At 40.8% G+C, this 17630-nt stretch overlaps 4 protein-coding genes across 4 annotated transcripts; 2 read left to right on the top strand and 2 right to left on the bottom strand.

Moving 5' to 3' along the window:
* Positions 1-130: 130 nt before the first annotated feature.
* On the bottom strand, positions 131-1700 carry FOMMEDRAFT_138301 (Brix-domain-containing protein; the record flags this gene model as incomplete). The annotated part of the gene is made up of 6 exons (XM_007262426.1): positions 131-256; positions 319-637; positions 700-878; positions 935-1017; positions 1071-1491; positions 1548-1700. The coding sequence occupies 6 exons, from the start codon at positions 1698-1700 to the stop codon at positions 218-220; spliced, it is 1194 nt and encodes a 397-aa protein (XP_007262488.1). The 3' UTR covers positions 131-217.
* Positions 1701-4039: 2339 nt separating this feature from the next.
* FOMMEDRAFT_151399 (uncharacterized protein) lies at positions 4040-5255 on the top strand (the record flags this gene model as incomplete). The annotated part of the gene is made up of 5 exons (XM_007262427.1): positions 4040-4480; positions 4560-4696; positions 4756-4894; positions 4949-5042; positions 5098-5255. The coding sequence occupies 5 exons, from the start codon at positions 4040-4042 to the stop codon at positions 5253-5255; spliced, it is 969 nt and encodes a 322-aa protein (XP_007262489.1).
* Positions 5256-7735: 2480 nt separating this feature from the next.
* On the bottom strand, positions 7736-10351 carry FOMMEDRAFT_144375 (NAD-binding protein; the record flags this gene model as incomplete). The annotated part of the gene is made up of 8 exons (XM_007262428.1): positions 7736-7957; positions 8013-8095; positions 8174-8569; positions 8629-9050; positions 9111-9483; positions 9538-9605; positions 9685-9774; positions 9830-10351. The coding sequence occupies 5 exons, from the start codon at positions 10349-10351 to the stop codon at positions 8904-8906; spliced, it is 1200 nt and encodes a 399-aa protein (XP_007262490.1). The 3' UTR covers positions 7736-7957; positions 8013-8095; positions 8174-8569; positions 8629-8903.
* Positions 10352-10601: 250 nt separating this feature from the next.
* FOMMEDRAFT_144376 (uncharacterized protein) lies at positions 10602-12482 on the top strand (the record flags this gene model as incomplete). Its single annotated transcript, XM_007262429.1, has 7 exons — positions 10602-11304; positions 11371-11507; positions 11571-11709; positions 11764-11848; positions 11913-11953; positions 12127-12172; positions 12445-12482. Exons 1-7 carry the CDS (start codon positions 10861-10863, stop codon positions 12480-12482), a joined length of 930 nt encoding a protein of 309 aa, XP_007262491.1. The 5' UTR covers positions 10602-10860.
* Between the last annotated feature and the right edge of the window lie 5148 nt (positions 12483-17630).

Below are 17630 nucleotides of genomic sequence, written 5' to 3' on the forward strand. Positions count from 1 at the left end.
CGGTATGTGTAAGAGAGAAGTGAAGGTAAAATTGTAGATGCATGTTATATGCAAGCCCGTTTGGACAGAAAGAGTAACAATGGCCGCTGCTTAGTCACACGTGCTCGCGCTTTCTGGAACGATACGCGGCAAAAATTCAAATGTGTATTTTCTAAGTTTTTATCTAATTTACTTAAATATAATTGCGAGGTCCACAGATAATACGATACGCAAATGCCTATAGGAAAAATGTCCGTCTTGACGTCTCGAGCTCAGGCTGCAAAATTATCGCAACGTTGTCAAGGGAAACGAATATTTCAGGATGAGTTCAACTCTCACCTTCCACATCCAGATGTATTCGTCCTTCGTAGGTGGCACAATTTTCTTCTTCGCTTCAGTATGCGACTCAGTTTCACTTGTTTCCTCGTCTTCATGCGCAGCCGTCTCCTCTGAATTGTCAGGAACGGCGACTTCGGCCCCGCTAGCGTCATTGAGTTTCTCGGTATCTCCACCTTCGTCAGGAGCGAGTTCCAGTGGCTTCAAAGGTTGACCTAATGCCTGCACGGCCGGTATTCCCTTCTTCATCCACCTCAACTTCAACGTAAATCTCGGTCCGATTTCCTGCAAAGCTGCTTTTTCGGTAGACCGGAATGCATATCTAGAAAACATTCGCCAGCTCAATTTCTGACGACCCAGATTATAGATGACTGGGGAACATACCTATGTCGCCGAAAGAATAGAAAATCCCTCTGATTGTGCAATGTCACCACTTGCCTCCCTTGAAATTCTGGCATAGGAGGAAACAGTGTCTGAAACATCCGACCAACTGTATGTCCTAGTCGGGTAACAAAATTATTGAGGACCAGTTCAGGAAAATGATCCGTCGAACGTGCATGGCCCTACAGTAGAAATTGTATTCAGAACAGTTTTCAAACTATCAGGAATACTAACTCACACTAATTTGCTTCGTGAGCTGGATCGACGATAGTCTGAAATAGGAGGAAGGACCTTCGGGAAGGTGTATAAGTGTGATAGCATCTGTTCGTGCAAGTCAAACCTCAAGCAGATACCTCCCGGCACGATGAACTCACTAGGCTTCTTCATATCCTCATTCACCACAACCATATTAGAATAACCCCTCCCAGCAGCCCATGCCGCAATATTCCCAATCTCAAATCCCTTTCCCTTCTTCCGTCTTATGAACTCAGCTCCAGGAACGACATTCACAAGCTCGTCGCAAAAATCGTAAGTTAATTTTGATGATTTGAACGAAGTGGTGATGAGCACTTTCGGTGCGACTGACGGGTCAGAGTCGAAGGCCGAAGCAAAATACGACGCAAAGGGGTCAGAGGAAATATCGAGAGCTGACTCGTCGGCAGGTTGCTGGCCAGAATCCGATGCGGTTTGTTCAAGAGGAGGGTCAGGTTGGCTTGACGGAGCAGCGGTTAATATCGAAGGGTCAAATTCTCTCGTGTTATCCAGAGTCCTAGGGACATTTTCTGCTAGCCGTTTCTAAATGAAATAGTAAATGTTATATGCCTTTCGAAAGGGACAATGAAGGAACTTGCTTTCTTAGCCAACGGGTCGTTAGCTTCAACTTTTGCTCTTGCCAACCTCCTCTGAAGCTTCTCCTGTCGTTTCCCTTTCTTTGCCTTGCGAGCAACTTCTTCTCGTTTCAGCTTATTTTTGATTGACGAGGGTTCAAACCTGTTTGCAGGCATGATTAGCAGAACGAAAAGAAAGTTTGTTGTGTAGTAGAACCGTTGAGAGTCCAATTCGAATAGCGCCTGAATCGGGAATGGCAGTTTATTCTCACGATTATTGTATAGAGGGATCGAAGAGTACTGTAACATGATCCCTCTTTTCAATTTTTTCACACAGACACAACCACACATTATTTCAACTTAAAAATCAGTATATACGTAGATTACTATATAAAAAACGTACTTCTCTTTTCAAAAAAATTTTTACGATTTTTTTTGAGGTAGGAAGGGTGGGGATCCCTCTTTTCAATTTTTGTCACAAAATGTCACACATAATTCAATACGTGCAAGCCTTGCAAATGCACTACATTGCTGTATCACTTCAGCACAATTGTCACGTTTTTGTCACTCTCAAACAATCTTTCTACAATTTTAATTCACAACAACCAGTATACTACTTAGAAATTATACTAGGAGTACTCTTGTATATACATAAGAAATACATAGTATAATTGTAACAAGAAGTACACTAATAAAATTAACAGAGCTAATTATAATTGATGCTACCATTGGAAAAAAGTGGTATTTACCAATTTTTAATTCCTTCATTGATTTTTTTTCAGAAAAAAAGACATAATATGTTTTCTATAGTACAAATGCACTTTCTTGAATTTTTTGGTGGTGTCAGGTACTATGGATGGTGTGCAAATGCAAAAATTGAAAAGAGGGATATCTTAAAAAAATTTGAAAAGAGGGATCACGTTACAGTAGTTTGTTCATTACTCTTTGAGTCTTTCACTTCCTTCCTTGTACACGTTTTGAAGACTGCACTAGTACTCTAAATTTCAGGCATTCCTACCAAAACTCCTGCATATCAACTGTAGTACCATCGCTTCCTTTGCTGAGAAAAACTCTTTGACACGCCGATGGGACTGACGAAACTGGCAAAAGGCTTACTGTCGTTTTCATAAATATTGTCACACGCGCGATTCGTGATTTTCGTCACACTAAGTACACTCAAATACAAAATCTACTATAACTCAACTAATACTTAACCAAATTACATGATCTAAGTTGTAAAAAATATACTTTTGAAGTATCTTTCATATTCCAGAAGAAATGAAGTAAAATGAGCAAAGATTGAGCAAGATACAACACAATATGTGAGTTTTCCCTATATTTCATGTATATGAGTTTTCCTGGCCCTAAAACTGATTGTACAATACTATAAACTAGTCTAAATGAAGAATATAGTTTTATTATTAATTTACATATTGAATTCTAACTAGGATACAGAATATACATATAAGTATAATACTTATTTAAGTTTGCTAAAATTGAGCATTTTCCCCCAACCTCTCTACACTCAGGGAAGGTTCTTCTGAGTATTATTTATGTTTGTAAATTCATTCTAAATAAATTAGACTAGTTTCAAACAGTTTTAATAGACTTAGTATGGATTTCTAGTCCAAATGAAGTAGAAAGTCATTATTCTATATACTACTTTAATAGTACTTCTCTGACTTATATAACTTTACTATAACTTATAAAAGTACTTATATTTAATATATTTTGTTTATAATAAATTTACAAACATAAATAATACTCAGAAGAACTTTCCCTGAGTGTAGAGAGGTTGGGGGAAAATGCTCAATTTTAGCAAACTTAAATATGTATTATACTTATATGTGTATTCTGTATCCTAGTTAGGATTCAATATGTAAATTAACAATAAAGTTATATTCTTCATTTAGACTAGTTTATAGTATTGTACAATCAGTTTTAGGGCCAGGAAAACTCATATACATGAAATATAGGGAAAATGCACATATTGTGTTGTATCTTACTCAAATTTTGCTCATTTTACTTTATTTTTTCTGGAATATGAAAGACACTTTAAAAGTATATTTTTTACAACTTAGATCATGTAATTTGGTTAAGTATTAGTTGAGTTATGATAGATTTTGTATTTGAGTGTACTTAGTGTGACGAAAATCACAAATCGCGCGTGTGACAATATTTATGAAAATGACAGTAATGTTGCACTATTGTGGTGCACCCACTCTGGGCATGGCTACATACACAGCTCTACGGTCCTCGCACGAAAACTCATGGCCCTGCTACTCGCACACAGCAAAACTAGATCTGGCGATTAACATATTCTGATATGGCTGCAATTGCATGGATAAAGGCGAACACACCTGTACATTGCGCTTAGTTCAAATTATATCAGTCCACAACACGTGTTTCTGTCCTTATGCATACGCTGGCTTGCTACCCACTCTGTGTATGCTCCTTGTCGTGCTACTAGCTGCCTTACTGTCGCTGTCCTCCAACAGCACTCGTTAAAGAAAGCCATGATCCGCCGTTCTTCTAAGAATCGTATACCCACGTCTTCATCGATGGGCAATCCCCGCACACCAGGGTCAGCGCCGTGTTTGCGACAAGTAAATCTCCAGGTGCTCATCAAGGGATGTATCAAACGCGTTCGAACGAAGTTCTCCAGGGCTCCGATGTCCATGGCTACGCTATCTGTGCCCATATACCCTCCACTGAACGCAAGTGGCCAGCCTTCAGGAGATGCCAATCGTGATGCTATGATTGATGACCAGGGGAAGACCACAAGACCCACAAGGATACCAATGGCGCACAAGAAATTCGTCAAAACAAAATATTTCTTTGAAATGGCAGCAGCTGTGCTTGTTCTGGGAGCGGAAGCAATTTCTACTATGAGTGATGTATTTCCTCCTGCAAAGGCGGCTGTGGGTGGCGTGTTGCATATTATTGATATGGATCGGGTTGGTCTTATTATTCCGTGCTTTTCTGTGAGCAACCTTTCTGAACAACCTAATGCCAACCTCTTACGTCCTTATTTAGAAACTTCAGGTCGATAAAGAGGAAAGCAAAAAGCTGGAGATCTGGATCGAAGATCGTGGCAAGATGCTGGGTGATACTATCTCGAGGGGGGCTGGCTTGTGTAACGAATATAAAGAGGCCGCTATGCAACTAGACTGGTAATCGCAATTCTTTGATTGTTGGCACACTACTCTAACGTGTTTTGGTCACCACCCAGCATACTGGTCGACGCCGCTGAGGCCATTTCACTTGACTTACATTGCAACTGGTTCATTCGCTTGACTAATCTGCGAAAACGATCTGACCGACGACGTTGGATCCGCGAGAATGTTGAGACCGCGTTTGAGGACTTCCAGGTAATTATTTACATTAATCATCTCTGCTGAATTCTAATAGTCTCCTTCTCTAAGTTTCGGGTAAACACTCTTAACGCCCTCCGAATAGCTATAGTACATGATTCTCAGGTCTCTGTCCATGCAGAGTACTCTGATCAAAAGTCAAGGCGTGAGTCTGCTCCGTTTGGCTCAACTACATAATCAAAGCTGATAACCGAATACAGTAAGCATGCATAGCTTATCTGGTCGAAAAGAAACCATTGATATCTCTCCAAAGTTATCTGGACCATTATCTATGAACCATATTTTGGCTTTTTTTTTTGATGGAACTGTAACCGAATTAGGTATCCGCCTCAGTGCTATGCAGTCGAGTGGCAATTGATTGAATGAATCTGTAACTGTAAATATATTTTGAGTAAATGTGAGGCGTACAATAGCCGGACGGTTATGGACGGAAAATGTTTCTCATCTCACGAATTTGGGCTGTCTGAAATTCACACACGTCACATCCATGACTCGTGGAACTTTTCCACTACTTTTTCAGACGCATAACATTGGGGACTATGTACGTCGACGTTCTTGAGTCTCAGATACGTCTACCACGTCTACCAAAACGCTTGCTTACTGAGTAAAGTACTGTGGCTTCCTTTGCTGAAGAGAATCGTTTGGCTTCATTAATAAGAACTGTGAAAACGGCATGAGCCGCGATGCCGTACTTTTGTTGCTCGTGTTACAGTTCTGAGCGAGGCTGTGATAATCAGCTTACAGCCCTCGGTGATGAGTCGTTGCCTTACGCGAATACAGTTATAGGACGAAGACCGACCTGGGACGATCCGAAATCACTTCTGATTCCAACCTTGCTGCAAAGAAATCTAGGCGATTCGCATTCTCCATTATGCCTGCGATAGTGCAAACGAAGTCAACCATGATCGCGCGAGACAATTTAAAGGTGCACCTCGTCTACCTATTCAGCGTATGTACCTGTTACAACTTCGTCGTCGCCTATCGTGCACGGTGAAGCGGCGCCCAGGACCATGTGCGGCTGAACCTCTGTGCTTGTTCATGACCTGTTTGGCTTCTTAGTTTCCTGTTACTAAAGGTATCTTTGGCTTGCTTTTGATACTCGTAACAATTGACGCGCAATGGATCACTTTCGATCCTACCATTCTGAATACGGGTTATGATATTCGCTTCAACTGTCCTACTACACGGAGTCGGGTCCTTGAGTGTTTTTGGCTCTGTGCACCGGGGAAGCTCGCGCACGGATGCCCTCTCCGTCTATCCCAGCTTGGTTTACCCCTTGTCGTACTACCCGCTACCTTGCCACGATTCTCCTCCAATAGCACTCACCGACGAAAGCTATGTTCCGCCGTATTTCTAAGGGATCTATTCCCTTGCAGTCCTCAATGGGTAGCCGCCGTCTATTGGAGTCTGCTCCGTCTTTGAGACTGGCTAATCCAAAGGTGGCCATCATCAAAGGATGTATCAAACGCATTCTAGTGAAGTCCCGCAAGGCTCTAGTGCCTGCGACCACACTATCCGCATCACAGGATGCATCGGTAGACAAGGAAGCTCGGGACGCTGGGGAGACCGGTTGTAGCGTTTTAAACGATGAAGAGAAGTGTGTCATAGTCGCCGCAGAGACATCCATGAAGCGGAAGAAGTTCGACAAGGCGAAGAAAGCGGTTAAAGTCGGTGCGGATGTCCTTCTTCTAGGTTCTAGGGGCGCGACTATTTTCCGCTGTCGGCGATGCGTGTCCTCCCACCAAGGCAGCTGTTGACGGCGCATTGCACATTGTTGATGTCAATCGAGTACGTCTCTGGTATCCCTGCACTTTTATTAGTAACCTAAACCTAACCATTTTGTTCTGTGTATTTAGAACTTGAAGAACGACGAGGAAGAGATTAAAAAGCTATTGAGCTGGATTGAAGAACGGGGAAAGTTCCTGAATGATACTATCTTGACGGGAGCTGGGTTGCGTAAGGAGCACGAAGCAGCTGCTGTCCAATTCAACTGGTAACAATAACCCTTGATCATGAAAGTGCTGAACTAACTTGACTTACCCCTACTGCCTAGCATACTAGTCGAGGCTGCCGAGGCTGTTTGTCTGGACTCACAGTGCAATTGGTTCATCCGCCTGACTAACCTGCGAAAACGATCTGGTCAACGAGGTCGCATTCGTGAGAGCGTTTCGACTGCCTCGGAAGACTTTAGGGTAACTATCCTCCTTAGCATTCTATTACCCCGTTTAATTCTTACATCCTTCATCACATAGTTTCGAATAACCTCTCACCATGCCTTCCAATCCACCATACTGCGGGACACTCAGGCACGTACTAATGCTGAGCAGTTTGGACAGAACCCGCTTAGTAAGTCTGTGCTCTGCTGGGATGCAGGAGCAAACCTAATAAGCAAATGCAGTGAACACGCCTGAATTGCATGGTCAAACACAAAAGATTGATGCAAAGATGTCTGCGTTATTAACGCTGAACTGTGTTCAGCTTTTTTTTTAGACACTAATAGAACAGCTTCCCCAAACAGCCTTTCTTCTTTTAGCAGTTGCTTTTCGTAATATTTAATGATAAGCTGATAACTGGTCTGCACAGCATTGGCTGGCAATCAACTACTTTACAGATCAACTGCATGATAGCGAGAAAATATCACAGACACAGGCATGATAGTGTGGTAGCAGCTATGCTATATGCACAGACTGTTTCGAATTTACTAATTAGTTGAAAGACAGTCGCCTAGAGGCTTAGACAGTATGATATGAAATGAATGGTTCATCTGAAATGGAAATTTATTCTCACAGATTTCGTGGACGTGTCCGTTGCATTGCCAATGTGCCATGGTCAATCCTCGTCAACGGTCAACTACTTCACTGTGCCAGTACTCGACAACCACTTCACCTCAGGTCGTTTGGCTTGCGAGGCTAGCTATGTCGCGGCAAGTCTCCGCCGTTGCATACTCCTGCTTTCTCGTTCTGCTCTTCGCGACTCTTTCCAACGCACTTCATTTCTACCTCGACGCGTCCGAGCGAAGATGCTTCATTGAAGAGCTGCCTACCGACACCGTTGTAGAAGGTCTGTCACGCTACACGCAAGACAAACTTGTGCTACCTACTGACTATGAAAGCAGGACATTATAGGGCCCTAGAATGGAATGATCAACAACAGAAGTACCTCGAAAACCCAGACCTTGGGATGCAAGTTGAAGTCGACGTGTGTACACCTCCCATCTCCCAATTCTCTACTCTCATACTTTCATATTCACTAACACATCCGACGTCCGCACAACAGGAAGTCGAATCCGGACACTCAGTAACGCGCACACGCGGTCCCTCAGACGGCAAATTCACATTCACAGCACACGAAGCAGGCGACCACTCCATCTGCCTCTCCGCCTCATCCTCCACCTCCGCCAACACGCACATAAAACTCTATATCGACGTCGTCGTTGGCTCTACACGTCCCAACATCGAGCAAGACAGGTCACACATCTCCAACCTCGCGCAGAAGATCCGCGACTTGAACGGGAAGCTGGATGATATCCGACGGGAACAGCAGTATCAGCGGGAACGTGAGGCGAGTTACCGTGATTTGAGCGAGGCTACAAATGCACGCGCTGTGTGGTATAGTGTACTTCAGATTGGAGTGCTCGTCGCGACTTGCGCGTGGCAATTAAGACATTTGAGGGCAAGTTTTGACTGTAAAGAATGTTGACACGTATATTGACTGATTTTTCTCTCTCTCAGAACTTCTTTGATGATAGGAAGGCACGATAATTACTTGTGCAGGGACACCCGCTATCGTTTCAATATTGGATCATTCCTTATAATATACGACGACTTTCATGCTTGCAGCGACATGTAATGTCAACGTTTAATGAAATCGTCTTGTAGTAATAATCCAGTTGTGCGTCATAAGGCCCCAAGTATTCAAGACGACATGGCACAGGGACGGGCGGATTGTCATATTAATCAAGTTTGCTTGTGTCTATTTCATACAGGCCTTGTGTACTCCACGCATTTCAACTCTCAAATTTCAGTAGCACCTTTTTACCAAACTTGCCGCTCCCATCCGTCACTTTTGCGATCACATCCCTCACTCTTGCCAACGCCTCCTCGTCGCTGATAGATCTCGGAATATCAAGAATAGTATGAACTGGTTCTTGCAACTGCGCACATCATACATATAAGGAACGCGTCAATTACGCAAAAGAATAGAAATCACACACCTTCCCAGCAACCATCATACTCGCCAACTCACGCATCAACTCTTCCCTCTTCTCAATTCCATTCTCTCGATACCACCGATTCTGCATGAATCCGTGCGCAGTTAATCCTTTAAATATAAATGCACTTGTCGGAAGCGAAAGTGGTTGCTTCGACATGGCGCCATAGGAAACCAAATGTGCATCCTGGCCTAACAAGCCGACAAGAGCTGCTGTCGTTGGACCGGAAACGCAGTTCAATGCGAGTCGGATATTCGCGTTATCAGTGAGCTGTTTTGTCTTGGAGCGTGTTGCTTTGTCGGCTAAAGTCTCGAGAGGAAGGACGTGTGTTGCGCCTAGGTCTTGTAGTTGTTTTGCTAGAGCAGAAAAGTCGGGCCTACAAGGCTGTTATTGACATGATGACTGTAATACGTTAAGATTTACTACTTACCTGTCTCTTATGAAGTTGAGAGTTTTGAGTCCACGACAGGCAGCAATTTGTATGACTGCTTGTCCAACCTAAATAACATATAATACAGTATATTAATTATTATATCTTGCAGATCGGACGATGTTAATAACATCTAAAGGCACTTACAGCACTGTTAGCCCCATTCTGAACAACCCAATCACCCTCTCGAAGATCGACAAAGTTCTTGAGCATATTATACGCCGTAGGCGGGTTCACCTAAACATCTTATTACTGAACCAACCTATACGTCCAATATACCTCCGCTGCGTACACTCATAGTAGCTGCTTGCACGTCACTAACGTCCTTGCCATCAACACTAGGCACTTTAACAACATCCTGTTCGCGGACGGTCGCACCAGTGGACCAGGTACCCGCTTGAGGTTTAACCATGACGACTCTATCTCCAACCTTGAGGTTCTGGACACCGTCCCCGACTTGACTGACTTCCGCGACTCCTTCATTACCAACAACGAAGCAAGGCTCCTTCGTACTTCCTGGTTCTTGTTCAGAGAGGTTTGTTCGTGCTTCTGGTTTTGCGGGGTATACGCCTTCTACGACATTAATATCGGAAGGGTTTATTGGAGATAGGAGGAAGCGGATGTTGAGTGAATTAGGTTGAGGTGGTGGGAGGTCTGGGAAGGATGCTACGCGGAGTACTTCAGTCGGAGGACCATTCGCACTGAAGATGATGGCACGGTTGCAGACTCGGCTTGTTGACGATAAGAAGCGTAGACTTGAAAGCCTATACAAATTTGCCTGACGAACAAGACGAGAGCTAGTGGAGGCCAGCATTTCCGCGACCGTCAATTACTGACTGAAAGACGCGATCGACGTCAGAGGTCGTACCAGTTCGAGCACGTGCACATCGGAAATAAATCATATCGTGACCAAAGAAAATCTCCTCCTACTCCTTAGTTTCTCTGGAGACTTCGCCGGTACTCCGAGGTTCAGAAACGTCTTCCAAGTCTTCCACTTATTCACTTGTTGATAGGGGCATCACGATTTCCTCTGCTGAGTAGCGACTAGCGCTTGGTGTATTTTTAAGATCTGTCCATCTGACATGAGGCTCAGCCGCTCAATATTAATGGATCATTTTTCGTGATACACCGTACTCAGCGGGTCTATGGTGTGCAAGTATACTAAACTGTACTACTACACGGATTCGGGCTCTCAATCGATTCTGGCTGTATGCATCGCCTTGCTATGTTTGCGTCCTCATTCTCCTTGCTGGGTTTACTCCCTGTCATACTACCCATCGTCTTGTCGCGATTCACCTCCTACAGCACTCGCCGACTGAAGCAATGTTCCGTCGCTTGTCCAAGAAGTTAACGTCCTCGCCACCCTCGACTGGTAGCCTCCGTCCTTCAGTGTCTAGGCCTCCTTTGAAACAAACCAATCCCAAGGTGCTCGTCATCAAGGGATGTATTCAGCGTGTTCTAGCGAGGTCCCGCAAGACTCCTATGCATGTAGCCATACGACCTGTACGAGAGAATATACAGGAAGTCATCCGAGCTCGGTCTTCGGAGGAAACAGGTCGCGGTACTACAACGGATGAAAGGAGTCAGGTCATAGTACCCGAGAGTTCGTCTGTGAAGAGGAAGAAATTCGTGAAGGCAAAGAAAGCTTTTGAAGCGGGAGCGTCTGTCCTCCTTCTAGGAGCAGAGGCCTTTTCTGCTGTTGGTGACGCATGTCCTCCTGCCAAAGCAGCCGTTAGCGGCTTGCTGCATATTGTCGATATGGATCGGGTATGATTCATTATTCTTAGCCTTGATTCTCCAATCGATTATTGATTTCTTCATGCGTTGATTCAGAAACTTCGGGACGATAAGGAGGAGAGCGAAAAGCTGATGAGCTGGATTGACGATCGTGGCAAGATACTGGAGGATACTATTTCGACAGGGGCCGGCTTGCGTAAGGAGTTTGAAGAGGCTGTTATCCAACTCAACTGGTACCACCAATTCAATAATTATGAGGATACGGAACTGACGTGATGCTTGTCGTTTTTTTTTAGTAAACTAGTTAAAGCTGCAGAGACAGTCTCGCCCGAATTACAGAGCAATTGGTTTGTCCGCTTGACTAACCTACGAAAGCGATCTGGTCAACGGCGTCGGATCCGTGAGAACATTCAGACTGCCTTTGAGAACTTCCAGGTATGTATGTTAGTTAAATTCTCGCTCTTACGGAATTCTAACACTCTCCCTCAGTTCCGAGTGAATGTCCATGATACCCTCCGGCTGTCTGTAGCACAGGATTCCCATGTTCCTGTTTGTGCAGCGTACTCGAATCTGAGTAAGACTACATACTCTTCTAAGTCTACTTGCTTGGATACAGAAAATCTAATGACTGAATGTAGTGAAAACGCAATATATGCATAGACAGAACCAAATCACAGAAGTAAATGCAGTTTTTTCTGCACCACTGCCAACAAAACGTGGGAAAGGGGCATTCTCAGTTTTTTTTTTAACCCCTAACCTCTTACAGCAATTCCCGTCAGTCGTTACTCAGCAGTGGCGCTGTCTTAGAAGCTGACTGAAACTTGCATACATTGTTTTAAGAAAATTATCTAGTATTCTCGTCCTGCAAAGTCTACCAATGCGGCAATGCCCACTTCAGGTATGCTACAGTGACTTCCTCTGCTGAGATGCAGCATTTGGCCTGTCTTTCCGAGACCTATGACAATGTCCTGGGGCACAATGGATTGCTCCATCGTTCACTGCCCTGAGCAGGCCTATGACACAGGATTCCATTGTCCCTGTTACACAGTTTGAGTCCTCAACCGATTCTGGCTATATGCACCGCCTTGCTAGTGCTATGTTAGCACTCTCACTGGCCTCGCCGGTCCTTTTCTAATATTGTACTTGTCACTATTTTTTGTTCTTCAACAGCATTCGCAGACGAAACCCTTGTTCCGCCGCTTTACTAAGAAATCTAAGGGCACCTAAATTACATGGTCAAAATCAAACTACGTGGATCGGCTGTCAATGAACCATGTTTTTCACACCTTTTTTTAAGAACAGAGAATGAAGATTAATACTGAGCACGTTACTGTACAAAGGATAGTTATGTGTTTTGAAGTTCTATTTTTTTTATAACTAGTATTTATGGTAGGGCGTCCATGTGCATTTCAGCAACTTGACTCTTGGGTGCAAGTTCCCACACGTGAAACGTGTCCTCCACTGTTATCAATAACTTATATCATGGATTTCGTGTATCAGTGCATGAGTGCATTGTAAGCACCGGTATAATACCACGTTCTGGCTTGACGTATATAACCTAGAGTGCAGATCACTTTTGTTTTGATAGAACATTTCAATTATTGTATTTAGGTATAAAATAAAATTATTAATCTACTTTGTAATACAGTAAAAAGAAATATGACATGTATATAGCTTTCTAAACATACTAATGTAATTATTACAAGTAGATAAAATGCCTTTTACAATAATTGTAAACTGCTTGTATAAATAATCTAAGTATGATATACATTAATATACCTTTTGTATAAATTATAAGGCAACAATAGTAATTATTACATTATTATATTATAAGTATAACTCTTTCTTTAAGATTATAATTTAAATATAATACAAGCATAACACTTTAGGTTGTTATACAAAGTTAGTATAATACATGTAATAGATTTTTATTCATCCCTAGTACTTATGTAGTCTTTATATACATTAATATGTCTTATTTAAACATTGCAATTCAATTACAAGCCTTATAATTACTTTATAATGTATATACAATACATATGTTACTTTACAAAGTCTATAAGAAATTACAAGAAATCTGACTTTTTCCTGATGTTTTAGGCTTCTCTAATGTTTATTAGAACAGATTGATTATAAATTACAGGCAGATTAATCTAAGGGCTTAGAACTGTCAGAGCTAGACACATGTACAGGTGTTCTATACAGACTTAATACATTCAAGCTATAGCTTGGTTAAAGGAAATGGTACACATCTTCTACTTAGTGTAAGTGATTAGTTCTAACATTATTCTAAGAATCTTATTAACTAATTCTGAGTGAAGAGCTTTTTCAAGTATTCTAATAAGGACATTATCAAACCTGAGTACAAATCCTACCTTCTAGGCCAGAATATTGAACTCCTAAAAGAAGGTATTAGTAGAATGTTTGTCCTGTTACAGAGACACAAGCTTGTTCTGTGTATTATACTTCTTATTTAGATTAATGAAGGAAGTACAGAGCTGCCTTATAAATTCTGAATACAACTCATTGTTCTAAAGTCAGATCAGACTTCTGATCCAATGTCCTTCAATATAGTTCTGGGCCCAGGTGGCTGTGTTGCCTTCCTTTATGAAGGAGAGGATGAATAGGATGTAATTAAGATCTGAGGATAGATCAGTTAAAGTAGTAACTACATATAGTTCAACTTAGTACTAGAAGTCCTTAAAGTACTACTTATTAAAGTCTGAAAGGTAGGCTACATACACTTTCTTTCTAGAACAGGTTACAACCTCTAGAATAATTAGAACAGGTTCTGAGAGGGCTGAGAGCATATAGTTAGTAAAGGCCTCTTAGATAGAGGTTTATACATATTAAGTTAGGTTTACTCATAACTACTAATCTGGTAGAACAGTAGGGGTAGCAGTTAGTGTAGAAGGGTCCATGTTTACACTACAAAGGAATTGGCACTAAACTAAAAGGAGTAATGAATAGAAGAAGGGTGGTAAAAGTTTAAAAGGGTTTAGAAAGTTTAAAATTAAAAAATGTAAAAGGGTTAGGACAAAGAAAAGAGATTAACACAATAGTAAGTACTGATGCCCAAAACATAAGAGAGTTATAAGGTAGTAATGAGTAGTCTTAATCTAATGTTAGTAACAGTATAGAGGGGACCTGAAGGCTTAGTAAGGGGACTCAGGCTATAACTATCTTATACAACAGAAATATAGAATATAAGTACTAGAACATAGTCAGAACTTGTAGAACAGACAGAGAGAGAGAGAGTAAGACAAGAGTAGAGTATATAGAGTGAGTCTAAGAGTACAGGACTACCTAGAGTAGACAAGATTAAGACTACAGGACCAGTCTGATCTTGTACACTTATATATACTAAACTATATAAGAGTACTCAGAGAATATGAGCTACTAAGAATGATGAGCTACAAAGGATGAAAGAAAGGAAGGTCAAAGATAAAGGTACAAAGAATGAAGGAATGAACAAAGAGTAAGAGATTATAGAATGAACAAGGAATAAAAGGGTGGTCAAAGGTACAGAATAATAAAGTAAGGAAGGGTAATAGTAAGAGTCAGCCTACATATAGTCTATAGACAGTACTCCTGAGGGACAGAAGTCCTAAGTTCTAGTACAGAAGGGTGTAGAACCCTTAGAACTGAAGGTACAAGAGTAGAGAATCATAACACTACTCAGTCTCTACAAGTTGAGTTGTGTGTAGATTGTAAGATTGTACAGATTGTAAAGGTCAAGGTTGTACTTGTAAGACAGGTTTGAAGGTTGACTTACTAAGAAGGTAATAGGTTGTTAGCAAGTGTAGGTGCTTGAAGTAAAGAGATTATTAGGATTGTAGGATTGGACCTATTTCATTTTCTTCATATCTTTATCAGTTTTACAAAAAACCAATATTACTACTAGATTTTTATAATCCTTAACATCTTATCTATTATTCTACAAAGTTTCATAGAGATTGTATTAGTATTGAGTACAGGAGAGAGCTATAGAGACATAAGGTAGTGTGTACAATTACAATGTAGCTAATCCATTTCTTACTTAATATAGTAACTTGTACCTCTTTTGTATAATAGTCTCTTAACTTATATTCTCTAATGTGTAATACTCTGTTAATTCTTCCTAGCCTCTAATGTGCCTGTTAGCTTCACAATATTTGTTCTTATTATTTCTTTAATCTTATTCTCAAGTTTCATTCCTTACTTTACTCTTGTTATTTAGTTATTATAAAAAGCAACTTGTAAATATAGTAGTTCCTTAGTTTTTTGACTCTTCTTGTATTCCTACTTGTTCTCCTAGCATAAATCCTAGCTGGTAGCTTTAGGAATATAGTTAGTTTAAGGGCTGTAGGTCTACATTCACAGTTTGAGAGTACTATTAACTTAGAGAACACATCTCTCCTAATATAAGAGTCAAAAAACTCATCTCTACCTTAATACTACTTTTAGTCTAAGCTACTACTCAATCAATATCCTCCTAGTCTAAGCTACTACTCAACTATCCTCTTTATCCAATCCTACTCTCCTTTAAGTCTGAACTACTGTTCAATTTGTTTCCTGTATAGAGTTAGAGCTACTGTAAGATATACTCACTTTACTAGTCCTAATTCTTAGGAATAGTAACAGAATAGAGTATAAAGGGTAAGACTTGTAGACTTGTAGTGTGAGAGGGTAGAGGAGTCCTGCTTTAGTCAAGCTACAAGTGTAGCCTAGTAGACTAGTAGTAGAGTACTTCTAAGTACTAGGTAACTTAAGTTAATAAAACTATCTTTTGAGGGCCAAACTAGCCTCCTTATATACCTTTTACTAGAGTGATGTTACTCTAGTGACTTTAGTAACTCCCTTCACTGTTGTTCCCATAAAGTGGAGCTGGCTAATCCTTTAGACTGTATGCTACACTGGTTTGTGTCTTCTATTAATCTGCTAACACTAGTTTGTGTCTTCTTGTATCTTAGATTAATCTTCTAATGACTCCTTTACTATATTGTTATGTCTTCTATACTTCCTCTCATGCTTCTAATGACTCCTTATGAGTCCTCCTGACTAGTTATGCTGTGTAAGCTGTATAATGCTTTTCCTATGAAGTAGAGCTCTCTATTGTTCCTATGACTCTGTCTGACTTGACCTGTACTTTCTGTACACTTGTTTGTAATACACTTTTCTCATAAGGTAGAGTATTATGACTTCTAATGACTCTTTATGTCTTCTGTAATATAAAAGACTGTGCTTCTGTACTGCCCCTAGAACTTACAACCAAAATTCTAGACTGTCTTGTGTACACTCTAGAACTAACAACTAATGTTCTAGATCTTTCCCTAAGTCTTCTTTAATAGACTTAGTTTAGGAGACAATTATCCTTATTAACTTCTAGCCTTATCTTTATGCTTCTGTATTCAATCATAGAACTTACAACCAAAGTTCTAGATTGCCTCATATATTCCTCATGTTGTCCTTATGTAGTCCTCATGTTTATAACTTTATTACTTTCCTATCTATATGAGCAAAGTGTATAAAGGAGACTACTTTCCTATAGTCTCTCCTCAGAGCTCTCAGTTCCCTTTCCTTCACTAGTACTAGTCCTCCTTAAGTATAGAGCTTCAGAGTATTGGCTCTGGCTCTTTCCTAGCTTTAATAGTCCTTTGTCTTTGTACAAAGTGTTTCTAGCTAACTATGTAAGTATAATATTTTCCTTTTATCTCTTTAGGTTTTCTCCTAGTCTTTTCCTTTATACTTCTTACTCTAGACACTATACTCTTTCCAGATCCCCTCTCTATACAAGCATTCTAAATGACTTGTCTTTGGTTGAGGTTATCAAGTAATACTGTGCTAGAGTATGTGTTTAACCTTAGAGAGATAAAGACCTTGTCCTCAGGTTTTGTTACCTTTTCCTAACTGACTTAGTACCTACTCCTTCCTGTCCCCTCTCTCTACTAATGGATTAATCACCCATTAGTAATGATTAGAGGTTAATAATGCTGAGCTGGAGTTCTTACTAAGCAGGACAACAAAGGTAGCCTAGTTGATCTGGCCAATCTTTAGACTTGTAACTAATAGGGTTTTGTATATAAACTACTTAGTCCCAAGTCTTGAGTTAAGCTTTTCCAAACTTAGTTACTTGTATTTTACAATTCCTAACATTCAGTCCCTCCTAAGTAATACTTTCTTGAACAGTATTACTACTATTGTAAAATACTTGCTTTATAATTAATAGGGCTAGGTTTTAATTTTGGGTAGGATTTGTGTCCTTCCCCCCTTTCTGTTTCCTTTGTTTTGTATGTCCTGTACTAGTATCTTTTCCTTTAGATACTTTTCCTGTTTATAGTCTGCCTCTTTTGTATTCTGTATTAAAGTGAATATAA

The sequence above is a fragment of the Fomitiporia mediterranea genome, assembly GCF_000271605.1.
Source record: "Fomitiporia mediterranea MF3/22 unplaced genomic scaffold FOMMEscaffold_1, whole genome shotgun sequence".
NCBI lineage: Eukaryota > Fungi > Basidiomycota > Agaricomycetes > Hymenochaetales > Hymenochaetaceae > Fomitiporia > Fomitiporia mediterranea.